We start from the raw sequence: 21659 nt of genomic DNA, 5'->3' as shown, positions 1-21659 counted from the left end.
CTCTCTCCCACTCTAACCTCTTTTTTTTTTTTTTCCTTCCCCTCCCCCATGGGTTCCTGTTAAGTTTCTCAGGATCCACATAAGAGTGAAACCATATGGTATCTGTCTTTCTCTGTATGGCTTATTTCACTTAGCATCAGACTCTCCAGTTCCATCCACGTTGCTACAAAAGGCCATATTTCATTTTTTCTCATTGCCACGTAGTATTCCATTGTGTATATAAGCCACAATTTCTTTATCCATTCATCTGTTGATGGACATTTAGGCTCTTTCCATAATTTGGCTATTGTTGACAGTGCTGCTATGAACATTGGGGTACAAGTGCCCCTGTGCATCAGTACTCCTGTATCCCTTGGATAAATTCCTAGCAGTGCTATTGCTGGGTCATAGGGTAGGTCTATTTTTAATTTTCTGAGGAACCTCCACACTGCTTTCCAGAGCGGCTGCACCAATTTGCATTCCCACCAACAGTGCAAGAGGGTTCCCGTTTCTCCACATCCTCTCCAGCATCTATAGTCTCCTGATTTGTTCATTTTGGCCACTCTGACTGGCGTGAGGTGTGATATCTGAGTGTGGTTTTGATTTGTATTTCCCTGATAAGGAGCGACGCTGAACATCTTTTCATGTGCCTGTTGGCCATCCGGATGTCTTCTTTAGAGAAGTGTCTATTCATGTTTTCTGCCCATTTCTTCACTGGATTATTTGTTTTTTGGGTGTGGAGTTTGGTGAGCTCTTTATAGATTTTGGATACTAGCCCTTTGTCCGATATGTCATTTGCAAATATCTTTTCCCATTCCATTGGTTGCCTTTTAGTTTTGTTGGTTGTTTCCTTTGCTGTGCAGAAGCTTTTTATCTTCATAAGGTCCCAGTAATTCGCTTTTGCTTTTAATTCCCTTGTCTTTGGGGATGTGTCGAGTAAGAGATTGCTACGGCTGAGGTCAGAGAGGTCTTTTCCTGCTTTCTCCTCTAAGGTTTTGATGGTTTCCTGCCTCACATTCAGGTCCTTTATCCATTTTGAGTTTATTTTTGTGAATGGTGTGAGAAAGTGGTCTAGTTTCAACCTTCTGCATGTTGCTGTCCAGTTCTCCCAGCACCATTTGTTAAAGAGACTGTCTTTTTTCCATTGGATGTTCTTTCCTGCTTTGTCAAAGATGAGTTGGCCATATGTTTGTGGGTCTAGTTCTGGGGTTTCTATTCTATTCCATTGGTCTATGTGTCTGTTTTTGTGCCAATACCATGCTGTCTTGATGATGACAGCTTTGTAGTAGAGGCTAAAGTCTGGGATTGTGATGCCTCCTGCTTTGGTCTTCTTCTTCAAAATTACTTTGGCTATTCGGGGCCTTTTGTGGTTCCATATGAATTTTAGGATTGCTTGTTCTAGTTTCGAGAAGAATGCTGGTGCAATTTTGATTGGGATTGCATTGAATGTGTAGATAGCTTTGGGTAGTATTGACATTTTGACAATATTTATTCTTCCAATCCATGAGCAGGGAATGTCTTTCCATTTCTTTAAAACTTCTTCAATTACCTTCATAAGCTTTCTATAGTTTTCAGCATACAGATCTTTTACATCTTTGGTTAGATTTATTCCTAGGTATTTGATGCTTCTTGGTGCAATTGTGAATGGGATCAGTTTCTTTATTTGTCTTTCTGTTGCTTCATTGTTAGTGTATAAGAATGCAACGGATTTCTGTACATTGATTTTGTATCCTGCAACTTTGCTGAATTCATGTATCAGTTCTAGCAGACTTGTGGTGAAGTCTATCGGATTTTCCATGTATAATATCATGTCACCTGCAAAAAGCAAAAGCTTGACTTCATCTTTGCCAATTTTGATGCCTTTGATTTCCTTTTGTTGTCTGATTGCTGATACTAGAACTTCCAGCACTATGTTAAACAACAGCGGTGAGAGTGGGCATCCCTGTCGTGTTCCTGATCTCAGGGAAAAAGCTCTCAGTTTTTCCCCGTTGAGGATGATGTTAGCTGTGGGCTTTTCATAAATGGCTTTTATGATCTTTAAGTATGTTCCTTCTATCCCGACTTTCTCAAGGGTTTTTATTAAGAAAGGGTGCTGGATTTTGTCAAAGGCCTTTTCTGCATCGATTGACAGGATCATATGGTTCTTCTCTTTTTTTTTGTTAATGTGATGTATCACGTTGATTGATTTGCGAATGTTGAACCAGCCCTGCATCCCAGGAATGAATCCCACTTGATCATGTTGAATAATTCTTTTTATATGCCGTTGAATTCGATTTGCTAGTATCTTATTGAGAATTTTTGCATCCATATTCATCAGGGATATTGGCCTGTAGTTCTCTTTTTTTACTGGGTCTCTGTCTGGTTTAGGAATCAAAGTAATACTGGCTTCATAGAATGAGTCTGGAAGTTTTCCTTCCCTTTCTATTTCTTGGCATATCCTTGTTTAAATGAGCAATGGAGGAGAGGTGATGGGGTAGGCTGGGGATGGGAAAGTTTAACCACATGCAATTTTCAGGTTCTGTCAAGTCAGTGCTACGAAAATTGCTTTCCCTAGGGCCAGTGATGAAAGGTGTATCCTCCCCCAGAAATCCCGACTTGGGATATAGAACGGGGATATTGGAGAGGGGAGTTCAGAAGGTAAACCCTATATTTTAGACCTGCCATAGAAAAGTAAAATGACTGAAAGAAGAAAAAAAAATTGAAATTACATCTCATTTTTTAAAATGTTTTTATTTATTTATGACAGAAAGAGAGAGACAGAGCATGAGCAGGGGAGGGGCAGAGAGAGAGGGAGACACAGAATCTGAAGCAGGCTCCAGGCTCCGAGCTGTCAGCACAGAGCCCGATATGGGGCTCGAAGTCACAGACCACGAGATAATGACCTGAACTGAAGTCGGACACTCAACTGACTGAGCCACCCAGATGCCCCTCACATCTCATTTTTTGGTGCCCTATGCTCTGCATTCTAGAAAAACCCAAATTAATTAAAATACCACAATGAGACCAGGTTTTATAAAACATCTTTTACTTAAAATGAAGCCTCTTAGGGGCTGTCAACATGGATGTGTTACACACGAATAAAGCGAAGTTAAATCATGACAGAAAATTAATTCCAGAGAGTGCTTTGCAACCATTTTATGAGAAATAAATATTACTGTTTTAAACCCCAGTTCTTCTCTACTGAGGTTGAATCCTGATAACTGAAAACTCCTTTGAGTCGAGAGAGCATTTGGACTGGGATATGCAAAACGGACACGGAGCTCAGTTTGGGAGGAGTTGGTGGGTCAGTCTCGGGAGTGGAAGGCAATGAGGGAGTGAGGGAGGAAGGGCACTGATAGGACTGGCCAGATGATGAGGGCTGCAGATGGGTGGTGGACTGTTAAGAAAGATGTCTCAGGGTCAAAACTGAGGTTGTCCATGTTACTGTGATGTAAACCTGCCATTACTTCCACCTTTTGCAACTCTTCAGCTGAATTAACTTTTGAGCAGGGTGACCATGAAATTATAAGCTCTCTGGGAATTCAGAGAAATCTAGGAACGTCACTGGGCTTTTAATAGGGTATGGAATGGAGGTTTGACCAATCTTATCTAGCAGGGAAATCTGAGCAGCTGGCTGCATCACCTAAGGCAATTTAACATGAGTGGACTTTATATACACTTACATGTCATTCTTCCCTACTCCATTCCATTGAAATTCACGTATTTCTAAACAAGGAGACGGAAATAGAGATACAAATCATATATAAACAGTTGAATTTCTGCTTGAAAGTACAAAACCTCAGTGAGTATCTTTCATACTGCTTTCTGCCTTCTCTTTCTGCATTTGGATAAGTCCCTATTGCAGTGGTCTCCCAGACAGCAGCCAGAAGATAAAGAACAGGCTCAATGTGCAACTGGGAATCTTGGGAAGTGAGGTGGTCTTAGTAATACATGTTCTTGTCCCACCAGCCTGTGGAGGTAGAAAAAGTTAATGAGAAATGGGGAGTCTGTTGAAGTGGATAAACAGAGTCTCAAAAATTATGTTACTACTTACTTCCAGGGTAGAGTCTGATGAAAAGTTTTCGGACCTCATCATACACCCAAATCAGAATGGCATATGGCACAGCCACAAACCAGTACTGAGGCCTGGAAGCAGGAGGGAGGAAAGTCAGTCTGAGTGCATCCAAAGAAAAGGCCCAGCTTCCTGCCCATGGGCAGAGGGCTTCTTGTTCATTTTCTCTGCCTTACTGGACAGAACAATATTGGGTCATATAGTGTAAAACTGGGAAGCTTCTTATTTTTCCAGACTGTGACTGGTAGAAGCAACATCTGCCTATGAAGTGTCCTATTAGATGAGGGTAGAGCTGGGATGGTGAAACCCATTTCCTCTTCTGGGAAAACTAGCAGGTCTAAGTCTCTAATATAGCACAGATTCAGTCTTATCTCTTTTGAAAGCCTGGAGAGGAAAGAGTTCCCTGGAATCCTAATGTTCACTTAGGCTGTGACAGCTCAGAATATGGCTATCTCTGGAGCGCCTGGCTGGCTCAGTCAGTTAAGCGTCCGATTTCAGTTCAGGTCATGATCTCACGGTTCGTGAGTTCAAGCCCCACATTGGGCTTTCTGCCATCAGCAGGAGCCCGCTTCAGATCCCCTTCTCCCTCTTTCTCTGCCCCTCCACACTCACTCTTTCTCTCTTTCAAAAATACATAAACATTAAAAAAAATAATAACAGGGCTGGCTCTTTCCTGCCCACTGTTGAAGAGGAACTCACCGGAGCATCGTGAAATTCAGGGCTGTGACACTTCCAAGCCCATAGGAGAGGATTAAAGCAATGATAATCTGTGAGGCAATCCCCAGCCAGATGACTTTATTTCTACAAGAAACATAAAAGCAAACAGATTCTGAATTCACGTGGCCACAGGGCCACACACCGGTGGAGTCACAGGCATGACCCTCATCATTCCTGTGTCGAAGGCCCAGGGCTGAACTATGAGGCTGGATGTGGGCAGTACCTAAAGAGGCCCTGCTGGAAGATGGAGTTCCTTCTGGTTTTCCTGATGAGCACATCCGCTATCTGCTGGACCATGATGCCAACAAAGAAAGCTGTGTAGCCTGTCCATTCTAAGTATTTCCTCTGGTACCATGTCTGTCAATGGACAAAGAGGAGACCGTGAGACCCCAGATGGAAAACTTGAAGGAGATTTCCATGCAGTTCTATAAAGCTTTACTTTCTCCCCACCTCACCACGATTGACAAAGGATCATCTCCTTGTGCTTGGAAAGAAACTTTATTTTCTTTAACCAGTTGAGTAGGGAAAGATGCTAACTTAATTGATACGGCCCAACTGTGGGTGTTGTTGGACTGGTTACTCCTCCAAAACAATTGCAAAGCCAAAGTAAGAAAAGTGACCTCAAGGCATGTGATTCAAGAGAGAAGGCTGAGTCCTGGCAAAGGCCAAACCAATGTAACCAAGGGGCCCACAAGCCCTATTAACTGAGAAAACTTTTACTTTCTCTGTCTCATTAAGGCTGTCCAGGGAATTGAAAGTTCTGCATGAGTCTGGACAAGGCCGCGAGAGGAGGGGAGAAACAGGAGGACGTTGAAGGGTGAGTCTCCTTCCCTTACCCATTGCTGTCCGTAGCTGTCTTCTAAGTCATTCACATTGCCGTTTTCCCATTCTACCCGGAGGTCAGCAAGAATGCTGGGTTTAAAGCCCTCCTGCGCATACACGGTGAAATACACAACAAAAGCTCCCACAGCTTGCATGAGGCCTAAAAGCACAAAAGAGGTAAGGGTAGAGGTTCTAGAACGACTTCAGAATTGCGTGTGCACTCATTCTCCTCTTGATTTCTCCTCTCATCCCAACCCCACCCCAGAAGGAAAAACAGTTTCTGCCTGTGACTGGAATGCATTCTCTGGGAGGTCCCTCGTATGACAGGTGAGAGGTGCTCTCATCGTACCAATGTGCAGGTAAGAGTATATGGCAAGTTGCTGGTTCACCAGTCTGTCCTTCTTCTTATGGCGAGGCTTCCTGTTCATAATGTCACTTTCAGCTTTCTCATAAGCCAAGGCAATAGAGGGAATCTAGATGGGGAGAGAGTCTGTGAGGCCTAGCCCTGAAACACTGTGCTGTACCAACAGAGTGATAGTGGCAGTGGCATAGCCAGGGGCCTCAGGGTAGGTGGTGGGGTGGTGGATGATAATGGTGGTGGGGTTACAGGGTTATGGAACTGGTCTATCCAGGGTGTAGACAATGGGGGTGGATTGTCTCTAGAGAATTTAAAAACAGTTGGCTTTAGGGGCACCTAAGTGGCTCAGTCGGTTAAGTGTCCAACTTTGGCTCAGGTCATGATCTCGCGGTTCATGAGTTCAAGCCCCACGTCGGGCTCTGTGCTGACAGCTTGGAGCCTGGGGCCTGCTTTGGATTCTGTGTCTCCCTCTCTCTCTGCCCCTCCCCTGCTTGCGCTCTGTCCCTCTCTCTCAGAAATAAACATTAAAAAAAAAGAAGAAGAAATTGAAAAGAGTAAGGGGGGGTGCCTGGGTGGCTCAGTCAGTTAAGCTTCTGACTTCAACTCAAGTCATGATCTCACTGTTTGTGGGTTTGAGCCCCATGTTGGGCTCTGTGCTGACGGCTCGGAGCCTGGAGCCTGCTTCGGATTCTGTGTCTCCCTCTTTCTCTGCCCCTCCCCAGCTCACACTTTGGCTCTCTCACTCTCTCTCAAAAATAAACAAACATTAAAAAAAATAGTTGGCTTTAAAAATCAATCTACTTTTTATTATCAACATGTGCTGGCAGTTCTAAAGATGCTAATTATAAAACACTTTTCCCCTCTGGGGCAGATTTTTCCTGCTATCCTCTCCCCCTTCGGCATGCCACTAGGTCACACTGGTTCTCTCACAGGCCCTCCCGCCTGGAAGGACTTTTAAGGACAGATCGCTGGGCCCCACCCCCCACCCCCAGACTTTCCCAAGGCCAGAGAATCTGCATTTCTAACAAGTTCCCAGGTGATGCCCTGACCACACTGCAAGAAGCACTGCAGTGGAGAAAACGAAGCAAACTGAAAGAGCCTGCAAAGTGATCTGACTGTAAACCATGAAGGACCCCAATTCCCCTCTAAGGTAAAGATGGCTTTAGGGTCTCTGCAATGTGGAGATTGCCTGGGTATTGCATAAAACAACAGGGTAGAAGCCGGCCATTTGCAGGGCCATTCTCACTGTGAATTCTGTTCGCTCCCTATTGCCTTTTCCTCCCTTTGCCTGTGTAAGCTGGAGCCATGTGGATAACGGTCATGATGCTTTCTTAAATGGATACATACTAGAAGAAGGGAGGGTTTAGGTGATGTTATTGTAGGTCAGTATGAGGCCTGCTAAAGTGTTAATAACTGCTGGTTCTTACTGTGTTTAGGTGAGGGGCTTCCAGACCACAGATTCTTTTACTTAACAAGGGACAGGTGTGGGTTATCACGGTGGCCATTGGGCCCGCAGTGTTACAGGGGCTATTTAGTGATAGTGCTTTCTTCTCCAAAGGGGAGGGAGGCACATGAGCTGAAACCAATGACTAGCATATCTTGGGGGGAGGGTGAAGAACTCATGTCTTGAAAAGCTCTTACTGGGGCGCCTGGGTGGCGCAGTCGGTTAAGCGTCCGACTTCAGCCAGGTCACGATCTCGCGGTCCGTGAGTTCGAGCCCCGCGTCGGGCTCTGGGCTGATGGCTCGGAGCCTGGAGCCTGTTTCCGATTCTGTGTCTCCCTCTCTCTCTGCCCCTCCCCCGTTCATGCTCTGTCTCTCTCTGTCCCCCAAAAAATAAATAAACGTTGGAAAAAAAAATTAAAAAGAAAAGCTCTTACACGAGGTGAAGTGGTTTTAACTTCCAAACATTTGACAGATCTCTCTAGTACTTTGCTTTTTTTTTTTTAATTTTTTTTTAACGTTTATTTATTTTTGAGACAGAGAGAGACAGAGCATGAACGGGGGAGGGGCAGAGAGAGAGGGAGACACAGAATCGGAAGTAGGCTCCAGGCTCTGAGCCATCAGCCCAGAGCCCGACGTGGGGCTCGAACTCACGGACTGCGAGATTGTGACCTGAGCTGAAGTAGGACGCTTAACCGACTGAGCCACCCAGGTGCCCCTCTAGTACTTTGCTTTAAGATGTGGCTGGTGGACCAGCAGAATCGGTATCACTTAAGAATTACTAGAAATGCAGAAATTCAGGCCCTGTTCAAGGAGAACTGATTTCGTCCATCTCCTTGCCCTTGAAGGTAATGACCCTGAAGTTTACATTAGTTATCAGATCCTGTTCCCTTTAGTGCTACTTACTATGTCTGTGCCCAAGTCGATGAACAAGATCGTAATGGTGCCAATGGGCAGAGGGAGCCCAACAATGATGTAGATCAGAAAGGGGCACAGCTCAGCAATGTTCTTGGTCAGGGTATAGGCGATAGTCTTCTTTAGGTTGTCGAAGATCAGGCGACCTAGGCAAAGATGTTCTTGTATAGGATTTGCTCTTGGACCCCAGGTGACCCCTGTCTCAGTAAGATCACCTGAGACCTCACTCACCTTCCTCCACTCCTGTGACTATGGATGCAAAGTTGTCATCCAACAAGACCATGTCAGCTGCATTTTTGGCCGCATCGGAACCTGCTATCCCCATGGCAATCCCAATATCTGCCTTCTTTAGAGCCGGAGAGTCATTAACTCCATCCCCTGTCACAGCAACAACCGCATTCTGTGGGGACACATGAGAAAACAGGAGACAGCAGGCCTAAGGGGTCACGGGTAGGACAAGATCAACACAGTCTCCCCTTCCTCTGGAGGATGTAAGGATGACTGGAGCTGAAATGAAGGGCTTGTTTTTGGGAAAAGATAAAGCCGGGAAATCCGGGAGCAAGAACAACATTCTCGATAATTAAAACCATGTGTGTGGCAGGCTAAAGTGGATATTTCATATCTTGTGTCTTTACAGTTTTTGCTCTATATCTTACACTTTTATTTTTTTTAATTTTAATTTTATTTTTTAAATTTACATCCAACTTAGTTAGCATATAGTGCAACAATGATTTCAGGAGTAGATTCCTTAATGCCCCTCACCCATTTAGCCCATCCCCCTCCCACAAACCCTCCAGTAACCTTCTGTTTGTTCTCCATATTTAAGAGTCTCTTATGTTTTGTCCCCCTCCCTGTTTTTACATTATTTTTGCTTTCCTTCCCTTGTGTTCATCTGTTCTGTGTCTTAAAGTCCTCATATGAGTGAAGTCTATGATATTTGTCTTTCTCTGACTAATTTCACTTAGCATAATATCCTCTAGTTCCATCCACGTAGTTGCAAATGGCAAGATTCCATTCTTTTTGATTGCTGAGTAATACTCCATTGTATATAAATACCACATCTTCTTTATCCATTCATCCAGCGATGGACATTTGGGCTCTTTCCATACTTTGGCTGTTGTTGATAGTGCTGCTAGAAACATTGGGGTGCATGTGTATATCTTACACTTTCAAATCTCTCTATAATCACACCTACCACAGCACCAAATGCTTCACTGTCAGAAAGCTGTGCATGCAGGAGGGTCTCAAAGAAGGGTGGAGGGTCAGCCCCCTGAGAGGGTAGAAATGTAAGGTGATGAAAACGGGCAAAGAATTGTTTCTTGAGGGGTTTAAAAAGTGCCATAGCCCTGATCTGGGATCCAGATCTCAGCCCCAAAATTCCCCACAGGACACTGACAGACCTGGAAGGTTCTTTGGGAACTGCTGTCCACCCACCTGCCTTTGACAGCCCTCTACAATGATCAGCTTCTGCTGGGGGGATGTTCGAGCAAAGACAATCTCTGAGTAGTTGGTTAAGAGCTCATCCAGCTGTTCTGGGCTCATGTCCTTCAGCTCTGTGCCAGTCACCACCACAGCTTTAGCGTCCCTAGAAGGGCCAGAAGGAACTGAGTGAGGCCAAAGGTTGGATCTTATACTAAAATGCTGTTCTGGGCAGGAAATGGGCCGAAGTCTCTTTGAATTTTACCTGGAATCCAATGTCCTTGACCCTAATACTCTATCTAGTGGGATGATAGGGGTTATGAGTTCTTGGGACACGCTGGTCTCCATTTCACGACAGTAAACTGAGGTTAAAAAAATAAGGCCATTTCCTGGTATCATACAACAATAGGAATAAATCTTTTGCTTTGTAGGAACGGGTGGGAACATTCCTGGGGCAATGTAACTTCCTGTTCGTATGTTTTGGGTCCTAGAATTCAGTTTTTGCCAAAACACGCAGGTAACAATTCTTTGTTGTTTACTTCAGACTTATAGTGTCCACTGTGTAATGAGCTGTGTAGGGAGAACAATTTATTGAGGTCTTCTTTGAGGAAAACTATTATCTGCTGCCGATAAAAGTAAGGTTCTAGAAAGTGTAATTAATTACACAGATCTGATTGTATTGTTCCATGCTAAAACATTTCAGAGGCTTTCCACTGCACTTAGAGCAGACCCCTGAGTCCCTAACCTGGTCTGCAAGGCTGGGTGCAGCCTGTGCTGTTGAGCGTCACTTCCCCTTTGGCTGGCTCTCTCCTGCAGCCCACTGGACCTCCCAGCTCTGAGCCCTCCATACCTCCATACCCTCCACTGCCCTCAGGCCTTCAGAGGTCTTTCTGCCTTTGCCAGGAATGGGCTTCTCTCACCTCCTCTTCCCTTGACTAACACTCCACATTTTAGCCTTCAAATCTCAGCTTCTACGCTCTATGTACAAAACACTGCATGCCTTTTTCTTTACACTTGTTTGTTTTGAGCATTTTTAGGTCTGTGTTTTCCTGTTGGTGCTAAATTCTAGAATTCTAGACTTGACTCAAAATACAGGTGTTTCTATGTTCTGGTAAAAAAAAAAAAAAAAAAAAATATATATATATATATATATATATATATATATATATATGGAAGTAAGATAAGAAAAGGGTGTGTCCTTTCTCCCCACAGCTGCAAAAGTACAAGTATTACATGATCATGAAGCTACAGTTGACACAGTGAATAACTGAAAACATTCACCAAAGTGTCCATCCCAACCCCTATTCAGTGTGGTGAGTTGCATGAAAATGCGTAATCCTATTATTTTTAAAAACAAAGCAAATAAGGGGCGCCTGGGTGGCGCAGTCGGTTAAGCGTCCGACTTCAGCCAGGTCACGATCTCGCGGTCCGTGAGTTCGAGCCCCGTGTCGGGCTCTGGGCTGATGGCTCAGAGCCTGGAGCCTGTTTCCGATTCTGTGTCTCCCTCTCTCTCTGCCCCTCGCCCGTTCATGCTCTGTCTCTCTCTGTCCCAAAAATAAATAAAAACGTTGAAAAAAAAATTAAAAAAAAAAACAAAACAAAGCAAATAAACAAAAGCTCCAAAAAGCTTTTGTAGATGAATGTTGTTTATACAAAGGAGCATTGGAATACTCGGACTTCAGATATTGTTGCTGTGCCCAGAGGCTATAATTCTGTTGGGTTGTCTTAAGTGGTAATTTGTTGCTCAGGTAATAATTTATTACCTGACAGCTTGGTATTCTAAAAGGCATAAATGCTTGGGTTAACTAGAGGGGGTTCATTGGTCTCTCCCTTTCCCCCCAACATGTGTGAAGTTATAATAAAGCCAATATTTATTTTTACACTAAGACTTTGGAGTCTTTGGTCATCTGAATTATCAACAGTCAAGGTGACTCTCCTCCCACTGCTAGAACCCTTGTCCCCTGTGTGTCTCCTTCACTGTACTTATGACATCACAAATAGTTTTTATTTTTCTGTCCCTCAACATAGATGGAAAGCTTCCCAAGGGCAGGGATAGTGTCTGGTCTCTTTGCTGCTATAGTTCCAGTGTCTAGCACCGTGCCGGGTACCTTGTTGGCACTCAACAATTAACTGTTGAAAGTTAATACATGACTGAATGGATGGATGAGTGGACTAAAGGATAGACATGATTACAAGAATTAGGAGACACTATGGAAAACCGAATCTTTCCTCAGGAAGCAACTGAATAGATACTCAAAATGAGCCCTAGGGGAGTGCACCAAACACAGAGGGTTCTTAATATTCCTGATTATACAACTGGATCGACAGCAAGTAATTTCATATAAATTTTGTTTCAGTTTTTCTCACTCTAAATTTGGCACTGAAGTTTTCCGGTCTACTCCACTGGGTTTTTTAAATTTCATACAAGGAGTACATAATGGGTAATTTTCATGGTACCAATACAGCCTAGCATTACCCTGAGATAATGTCTGGCAAAAAAAGGGCTTTGCTCCAAATAGCACAGCTCTTTAGAGCCAACAAGGATACGAACTTGGATAAGAACGTTTCTGCTACATTGGTTCTGTGCTTACCGTTTGTTAACTTGCTCCACAGCAATGTGGAGGCGTTTTGCAATGTCTTCCACTGTCTCACTGTTGGCTGAAATAATACCCACACTTTTGGCAATAGCTTTGGCTGTGATTGGATGATCACCTGTAACCATGATAACCTAGAACACAATGAGAGAGGCATGTGAACAATGAGAATCTCAGATGGCCAGAGTAGGGATAGTTTAATATCAGCCCAGAATGTGATGAGTGATTATTGTGGTTTGTCCTTATGGCTAGGTTTTGATCTTCAGATCAAAGACAAAACTGTCTCTGAAGGACACACTGATCTCCTTGGATCTATCCTTGCTTCCAAGCTTCTTACATTTGCTCCTCTGACATTAGAGGAAGACCTTTCCCTTGCATGTTACTTTATTTGTGAAAGGGCTGGTGGATATCGACCTGAGAGAGCCTCATGTTGCTTCAACAGTCTTGTTATTAACATGGTAATGGAATTAATATTTTGGTTCTGATATCATGAAGGCAAATGGATTTTGAGGCTGAACCTCAAGATTAAGCAATAAAACCTTTTATTGTCTATCATAGTTTAGGGCAAGGAAGATAGAGTCAATTCATGGCATTCTCACTGCAGTTACTATTGTGGTTTGTTCCACACAGACACAATCATTTTGCCTTTATTGGACGGTTACTAGAATCTTAGTATAGTGAAAGTAGAGATAAAAAGGGGGTGGGGGATTATGATATTTACCTGAGACTTGAACACTGACTACCTCCTATGACAACCATTCTTAGAGAAGTGTACAACATAAATGGAGGACTTCTTAAGTCAGGACAATAACTCCCACCTTGATCCCTGCACTCCGGCATTTGGTGACCGCATCAGGTACAGTGGACCGGGGGGGATCAATCATTGATAAGAGCCCCACAAAACACAGGTTAGACGTGGGAAAGTTCATGGTGTCTACATCAAATGAATAAGATTCTGGAAACTCGTCTGCTGGCAGGTAGAGATGACAGAAACCTGGAATGTGCATGAATTTGGGAGTCAATGAAATTAGGATAAGAAATAACAAAAGAAAAGGAGGAACATTTTCATACACTTTTACTATTTTACTAATACTTGAGTGGATACCAGAATTGTTTCATTATTTCAATTCTATAATGCATGCTGTAATTAGGAAGGACGTATTTCATTCAAAAGTAATTTACTGGGTGCCCACTGGATTCTCTGTTATGTTCTAAGGATATAGAAACCAAGAGGGGTCAGCCTTTGCTTCTGGAGATATGTCAGTCTAGCGTGGAGACAGAGACATAAGAGATAAAGCATAAAAAAGTACAGTGAGTGTTACAGAGTAGAGTCACCCGGGGAATCAGGAAAGACTTCCCCAAGGAGGTCACAAGTGAGATGATTCTTGAAAGAGGAGTTAGACATTTTCCAGGGAGAGAAGGGAGATGTGGGATGAGAAGGCCATTTTAGGCAGAGAAAACGGAACGTGCCAGTGCACAAACTGGGGAAACAATCTGAGGCGTCAGGAGAATGGTATGAAGCTCCATCTTTAATCAAGGTGAGTGTGAGAGAAAGGCCATTAGGAATGGAGAACCTTTCGTTACTCAGAAGGCATCTGCCTCTCATGGGTTGAAGCAGAAAAGATTCCCGTGTCTGGTGGGACTTCCAAGGTCGTATGACTTTCTCATCAGCTTTCACATCAAATTTGTTTTCAGCATGCCCCACTGCTTTACACGTTTTAGTAAAGCACAGAGTTTGAGAGGTCAAACACAAGGTTCCTAGAGTGATTCTGGTCAGATAGGTATCAAACCTGCACTGAAAACATAACCTGGTGCTGTGGGTTATTTAAGGCATGCTTAAAGCATTATTATCTCATTTAATTATTTCATTTGCTTAACAAGCTCAAATATCTTTTAGAAACACACATTCCACAGATTCCATCTCGACTGGCAAGAACTTTTACGATGTTTAATGAGCCTTATCATCAACCGTGAACTTCTGTTACCTTAAATTCATATTCGGTAGTTTACAGGTTCCATTCTGTCAACCCAGGATTCTCATTAAGAACATACCCTTTGGGGCGCCTGGGTGGCGCAGTCGGTTAAGCGTCCGACTTCAGCCAGGTCACGATCTCACGGTCCGTGAGTTCGAGCCCCGCGTCAGGCTCTGGGCTGATGGCTCGGAGCCTGGAGCCTGTTTCCGACTCTGTGTCTCCCTCTCTCTCTGCCCCTCCCCCGTTCATGCTCTGTCTCTCTCTGTCCCAAAAATAAATAAACGTTTAAAAAAAAAAAAAATTAAAAAAAAAAAAAAAAGAACATACCCTTTGATATCACTTAAGTTACCACAGTTAGGCTTTTGCCACAGTGGCTAGATTTCCATGGTTCCTTCCACCTCTAACATCCCTGGTCTCTGCAACTGGCACTATTTTCTCCCTAATAAGCAAGTGAGCAACTTCAACATTATTTTAAGCTTAATTTTCTCCTCTAACTAGTTGCTCAGACTTACCAGTTCTGCCTCCATGAAGTCTCTTGTGTCTGACCCCTCTTTCACATTCCTATTGCCTTGGATCAAATTCCCACCCTCTTTCACCTGAATGAGGGAGCAACCTCCTCCTGAGAGCCATGCCTCTCCTCTCCCTGCTGCTGCCAAGAACTATCCTTTAGAAAACACTGTCATTCTAATCAGTCCACTTGCTGCAAAGCGTTTAGTGGCTCTCCTGACTGTGGAATGAAAGCCCAGTTCCTCACCCACATAAGGCACTCCATATCATGCCCTGCAGTCTATCTTTCCAGCTCATTTTCTAGGACTATGTCGTCTCATTCGCCTGCAACGCTAAACACAGACTGGCTCATTCACAATGTGTGCACAGACCCCATCCATTTTTAACTCTGTGCTTTGGCTTATGTTGTTCCTTCTACTGTGAATACTTTTTTTCCACCTCCCTTCAAATATTGTCATGCAAGGCTGAGTTTAAAATGTAACTCCTGGGGCGCCTGGGTGGCGCAGTCGGTTAAGCGTCCGACTTCAGCCAGGTCACGATCTTGCGGTCCGTGAGTTCGAGCCCCGCGTCAGGCTCTGGGCTGATGGCTCGGAGCCTGGAGCCTGCTTCTGATTCTGTGTCTCCCTCTCTCTCTGCCCCTCCCCCGTTCATGCTCTGTCTCTCTCTGTCCCAAAAATAAATAAACGTTGAAAAAAAAAATTAAAAAAAGTAACTCCTTCCATAAAATCTTCCCAGATTTTCCTCATCTGGAAGCAACCCCACCCTCCTCAGTACTATCATACAGTATTCTCATACATGTTTGTTTGCCATGCTTTCTGTGATTCATGTGGGTGCCACAGCTACTCTGCTAGATAATAAGCCTGTCTCCTCTTGTGCCCTGACCTGGCATAGAGCCTCACACCCAACAGGTGATGGATAAGGGTACTGCTACAAAGAGCTCACCCAGTACACGCTCCCCCAGGCCTCCCAGCTCCATGTACGCGGTGTGGAAGGCCTCAGCTGTGCTCTTGTCCAGAGGCTGCTCCTGGCCATTGACCATGATGGTGCTGCACTTCTCTAAGATCCGCTCGGGGGCTCCTTTCATCACCAGGAGGAAGCGCTTGTCATTGGGGTCATCTGTCTTGTGTATGGAGAGCTGGGAGGGAAGGAACTCAGCACGTTAGGTACAGCCTGCCATTGAATAATGACACTATCTTTATAATAATGGCCTGAACTGGACAGATCTCTTAATTAGCAACATGACAAGAAGATTAAAGATATCCTCTCTCTCACTGGGCTACTCATCTTTGACGTGAAAAAGGGTGTTCGCTATAGGCATGTTCTATCCTTTTTTAATTTTGTGGTCAAATAATACACAGAGATCTAGACTTGGTCCCAACTCAGAGGGGTACCCTGAGTTTGAATCCACACTAAGTGGAGCTGGTCTTTCAAAAAGAAACTGGTTCTTTAGGGAGACCAGATGTGGCTGTTAGCCCATGAAGTCTCTGTCTTGAACCAGATCTCCTGGGAAGCCTGTGGGGGTCAGAGGACCTTGGCTACCTTATCTCACCTCCTGTTGCTACCTCCCTATTGTGAGCAGCAGCCTTTTAGACCAACGCTATTCTGAGCTCAGGCAGGGGTGAGGGCAGCAGGAATTCCTGTGCCTCTTCATCTCCAAATCAATCCAGTTTCACTGCCTGGACATGAAGGAAAATGGTAGGGGTGGAAGAAGTGGGCATTCTCACAGGATTTCAGGAGAAGACTTAAGTAGGTCCCACAATTTTAACATCAACATCCTCTCACCTACTAATTCTACTTCCAGATTCATCCTAATAAGATAATCAGAAAAAATCTGAAAAAACTTATAAATGATCATAAAATGGTGAAGTCTTATATAAGCTGTTATTGTAAAGCAGGTACTCTTTTAAGCCTCTGAAGGGAAATCCCGGAAGCTGGAGTGTTTGCTAGAGAATGAGTAAGTTACTTAAAAAAAAAAAAAAAAAAAAAAAAAAAAAAAATCTGCCATTTTGGGTCTATCCATTAATTCTAAACCAGTAGTTCTTAGCCTTCTGCATATCAGAGAGGAGCACAATAAAAAAAAAAAAAAAGTAGAGGGCAAATATGGTATTTTTTTAAATGGGCAAGTAAACATATTAAAAAAAGCAACTAACCAAAACAAAACACAAAGCCAAACTAAAACCTCACATCTATTACCACTATCATTTTCTCAAAGACATGGTATTTTAACATTTAAAAAGTAGGAATAATAGGGGTGCAAGAGTGGCTCATCCGGTTAAGCACTGACTCTTGATTTCAGCTCAGGTCATGATCTCATGGTTTGTGAGAGAAGCCCTGAGTAGGCTCTGTGCTGACAGCGTGGAACCTGCTTGGGATTCTCATTCTCTCTCTCTCTCTCTCTCTCTCTCTCTCTCTCTCTCTCTCTCTCCCTCCCCCACCCCCACTCACACATGCTCTCTCTCTCAAAATCAATAAACTTTGAAAAAAAAAAGTAGGAATAATAAACAATTTTGTAGTGTGTACTGTTCTAAGTGCTTCACAGATTGATTCATTTAATTCTCAAAACCACCCTAAGGCTGTGGGTACTATAATTACCACCTTTTACAAGGGAGGAAACTGGGGTGTGGAGAGATTAACTGGCATGTGCAAGGTCATACCCTAATAGGTGGCTGAGCTGGGATTTGAATTCAGGCTACTAGAGTCCCTGCCTTAATCAGGCAGCATATAAAGGATAATCTTTTAAATTAAATACATTCATCTTTATATAAAACTTTACAAAATATTGTCCTCATTTTCACCAGTTTGCCACAAACCATTGGAAATATTTTTATGGACCAGTCTCAGTTTGGGTAATTGCTTTTTTAAGTCAATAAGACATAGACCTTCCACTTTATTTCCTTTGGTTGAATGATACCCCAGAGACCAAGGTCATGACATCTAAGACTCTTTGATTAGGGTTGAGTGTTGCTCATGTGTAGATATAACATAGCACTAACAGCACCCAAAGAGGTTCTTTGACCTCTTCTGCAGGAGCCCATATAGGACCTCCTTTCTACTTCCAACTCTGGGTAGCCCACTTTCTCCCTCAACATTTAGTACATGAGGCCTCACAGAACCTACTTTTTCTCATTTCTCACATCATTAAGAAAGGCTTTACTGGAGTAGATGGAACCCCAGTCAGATTCTGAGTCTTGTTCCTGATTAGAAGGTATTCAATCTACTCCTTAAGAGCATGAACTCCCCGGGTCTGTTTCAATCCTGGCTCTGGCCCTTACTAGCTGTGTGATAATGCTCTGTACCTCAGTTTCCTCATTCCCTACCTTACAGAGTGTGTGATTCAATGTATGTAGAAATTAGCATATAATACCTATCATTACTATTGTTATTTTAGGATTGTTACTCATTCTATTTTCACTTATGTTTTGAATAAGAGATCTAACTTCCTGGCTTTAGTATTTTACTTCATACATTTTTTAGTTGTCTATTTGGCTAACTACAATTCTTCATTGGCTTGTTATTCACAAAGACGTTTGCAACACAGTTATTTCCCAATCCTAAATGCCATCCAAACAAAATGTGTGGGTAAATACCAGAAACGTTTACACAGACATGGTTATCTTATTTATATACTTTCCTGTTATGCAAAGACCAAGTCATCACGCCCTGCTCTCAGCTTTGGAGTCTATGGGAAGTCCCACTTGCAGCAGTAACTGGGTTACAAATTGCCATTTGTCCCCCCATGAGAAGGATAGAGCTCGTGGGTTCTTAGCCAGCCTGGAATGAGGGAAGACAGCTAGCAAAGGATGGCCATTTTCTTCCTGAGCAATGGGTAGAAAGGAGATCCCTGTCAACTGCATATGGGGCAGAACTAGAAAGCAACGTGGCTGGTAATAGTCATCTGAGAAGACTGTTCATTGGTTTTCACAAAAGGCAAGGCTTATTCATGTGGCCTGAACTAAACTGTTCTGCCTTTGTGTTGTGGTAGAAAAAACATGGCCTTGGGAGTTGAAGAGATGTGTGAAAAGTGGTTGTGCCACTCAAATGCTTGGGTAACTCTGCTAGGATTCACATTTTTTTTTCTTTTTTCTTTTCTTTCTTTTTTCCATTCCTTCCTTCCTTCCTTCCTTCCTTCCTTCCTTCCTTCCTTCCTTCCTTCCTTCCTTCCTTCCTTTCATCAATATTTTCTAAGGGTCTGTTTCCTCACCTAGAAATTGAGATTAATTAGCCCTACCTCAGGTTTATTGTGAGGATTAACTGAGAGAATGTATGTAAAGTGTTGGACATAAATGAAGGGCACAGTAAATTTTACTTCTCCCCACTCCTCACCTTTCATTTATCCTTTGGGATAAGGCTTTTGCCCCTCACTTGTGCAAATGTTACCCGGAGGGGGTGGGGGTAGGGGTGGGAGTGAAGTGGTTGTGTGTGTGTGTGTGTGTGTGTGTGTGTGTATAACATAGATCATTCACAGGAACAGCCGGCACCTGACAAGATCTCTACTTTTCTTTCTTCTCTATCTACTTCCAGCAAAGGAAAGAGGCCAGCAAGGGAAACCTATTCTGGGCTTATTAGATGCCCAGGCCCTGCATCCCTGATGACTATTTCTGAAGTCAAATATCATTCAAAATATACACTAACCAAAGGATACTTACAGCTAGAAATGCCGTCTAGTGATGGCAAAGATTTGGTTGTGAGGAAAAACTCACCTGAAATTTATTGGTTGAATTAAAAGGGATTTCAGCTACTTTGTGGTTTCTTTTTCTAATTTCCATCACATCACCCAAAATGACCTCTGAGAACTTCAAAAGAGCAGTTTCTGAGGCATCTCCAACGACAACTCTCTGAGAATCAAGAGATAACAAATATTTGCAGCACATAATCTGGTTCTTTTGTGATCATATTTAATGAGCCAGCATAGAGCCTAGTTAAGCTTACCATCTAACAAATGATTACACCACAATTAGCCACTGAATGAAGCATGGTAAAAGTGTTAAACTGAATGGTGCTGCCTACTGGCATTAGGCAAGTTCAAAACAGAGCTCTGAGAGAGCTGGAGGGTCTCATGAAAAAAGCAGATATGAACTAGTTTTGAAAGACGGATGGATTACCAAGAGATAAAGATGCAAAAGAAAGCCTCCTGGAAACCAGAATGTCATGAAAGAAGGCATGAAATGGAAGAGTTCGGTATATATTCTGGACATACAGGTGGATATGGCAGGCAAGGTCTAAAACTTGAGAAGCCAAAAACAGAGATGCACAGAAAGTTTTTGAGCAAAGTTAGGTGAAGCAGTTCATCTAATGAAGTCTTTAAGGAAAATTAGTGGCACGGAAGAAAGACTTGGGGAAGGGACAAACTGGAATCATGGAAGCTAATTAAGAGGTTGGTATAATTAATTAGATATAAGGTACTAGTGATAATATAAATATAAAATTATAGATATTTTTGAAGCCAGAATAATAGGACTTGGTGATTCACTAGATATTAGGAATGAAGAAAATTAAAGACCACTTCCCAAAAGGTTTGGCTTGAATGACAAGTAAAATGGTTATGTCATAGAAAAAATAGGAAATTTTGGACAAGAGAGTGATTTAGAGCCAGGTTGGGCACATGTGGAAGGTGAGAAATATAATTTGTTGAGAGTCTAACATGGCAAAACTTCTGAGTGGAAACACAAAACTAACTGAAGATCCATGGAGTTTGGGTGAGAAATCAGAATTGGAGATGAGGATTTGAAAGATATGGGCAGAGAAGTGATTGGCCTAGAAGAGAATTGATGAGCTGTCTGATAGAGAAAGAAACCAATCAAATAAAAAGTATAAGAAAGAGCAAGAGTCAATGAAGGAAACAGATGGCAAACAGAAAAGCCAGGAGAACTCACTGAGAGGGAGAAGCGGAAGGGGAGAGGAGAGAGGAGGAAGGGAAGGAAGGAGGGGGAGGGAGAAGTTTGTTTTTGTATATTCCAACATTCCAGGACCCCTTAGAACCCCATCTCCTGCCAAGAGGAATACGTTCTAAGGTCAATCCTTCTATTTTCATCCAATTATATTTTAAACTTCAGCGAATGGATTTAAGTAATAAAGTGAATGGCATTTATGTAATAAAGAAACTTTAATTATATCTACTTTAAGGAAAGTACCTTAAAGGCACATCCATTTTCAGGAATGAGACAGAATTTTCAAAAGACCAAATCAATGTTCTGAGGACTTTTAGACATCTCTGTGATTTCTGAAAGCTACTTAGAGTGAAGAAAATTTTCTGCGGGTCTTGTGAGTCAGACTTGTTCTTACTGGTACAAACTTTACATAGTTGGAGAGATTTAATTCAAGCACCAAATCAGAATGGAGAAAGTGACTTCAAACTGGCTGAAACTTTACCTTCATGATGGGGACACTTTCCTGTCCCGGTCTGAACTCAGCTCTGTTGCACAATGTTATTATCTTTGATAAGGAGGCCCAAGTTCCAGAGCTTTGATCAAAGACTTGGTCTGGAAAACAGAACAGTGGATCCTGGGGGTGGTAGGCCTAATACCCATACTATTCAAACAATTCTCTGAGACTGCAACCACATTCCGCTCGGCCTCCTCTACTCAAGTCCACAACTTCAGGCCCCACTGAATGTTCCAGAAGACTTACTTGAATGGTCTTCACTGGTGTCAGCTATGAAGATCTGATTATCGAACCACAGATGGGCCACGGTCATCCTGTTCTGGGTCAGAGTCCCAGTCTTGTCTGAGCAAATGACGGAGGTGGAGCCAAGGGTCTCCACTGCCTCCAGGTTCTTCACCAGGCAGTTCTTCTTGGCCATCCGTTTAGCTGTCAGCGACAGAGTCACCTAGACCGGGGAGAGAGAGAGAGACAGAGGGAGAGAGACCGATAGAGAGAGACAGAA

The 21659-nt window shown here is 43.1% G+C and overlaps 1 protein-coding gene across 1 annotated transcript in view; it reads right to left on the bottom strand.

The window, feature by feature from the left end:
• Window positions 1–2985: 2985 nt before the first annotated feature.
• The window catches only part of ATP12A (ATPase H+/K+ transporting non-gastric alpha2 subunit), a 29128-nt gene continuing 10454 nt past the window's right edge, over window positions 2986–21659 (bottom strand). The window contains exons 9-23 of the mRNA XM_030307179.2: window positions 21404–21602; window positions 21146–21255; window positions 19477–19611; window positions 15719–15911; window positions 13115–13290; window positions 12294–12430; window positions 9718–9868; window positions 8515–8683; window positions 8275–8429; window positions 5919–6042; window positions 5584–5729; window positions 4971–5104; window positions 4730–4831; window positions 4013–4104; window positions 2986–3928 (exon numbers count right to left, since the gene is read on the bottom strand). Of these exons, the coding sequence (XP_030163039.1) occupies window positions 3900–3928; window positions 4013–4104; window positions 4730–4831; window positions 4971–5104; window positions 5584–5729; window positions 5919–6042; window positions 8275–8429; window positions 8515–8683; window positions 9718–9868; window positions 12294–12430; window positions 13115–13290; window positions 15719–15911; window positions 19477–19611; window positions 21146–21255; window positions 21404–21602 (2052 nt within the window). The 3' untranslated portion in view covers window positions 2986–3899. The remainder of the gene's footprint in view (window positions 3929–4012; window positions 4105–4729; window positions 4832–4970; window positions 5105–5583; window positions 5730–5918; window positions 6043–8274; window positions 8430–8514; window positions 8684–9717; window positions 9869–12293; window positions 12431–13114; window positions 13291–15718; window positions 15912–19476; window positions 19612–21145; window positions 21256–21403; window positions 21603–21659) is intronic.

The sequence above is a fragment of the Lynx canadensis genome, chromosome A1 (genome assembly GCF_007474595.2).
Source record: "Lynx canadensis isolate LIC74 chromosome A1, mLynCan4.pri.v2, whole genome shotgun sequence".
In the NCBI taxonomy this organism is placed as follows: domain Eukaryota; kingdom Metazoa; phylum Chordata; class Mammalia; order Carnivora; family Felidae; genus Lynx; species Lynx canadensis.
The sequence above is the reverse complement of the archived record's forward strand: the minus strand, read 5'-3'. Positions and strand labels throughout refer to the sequence as shown.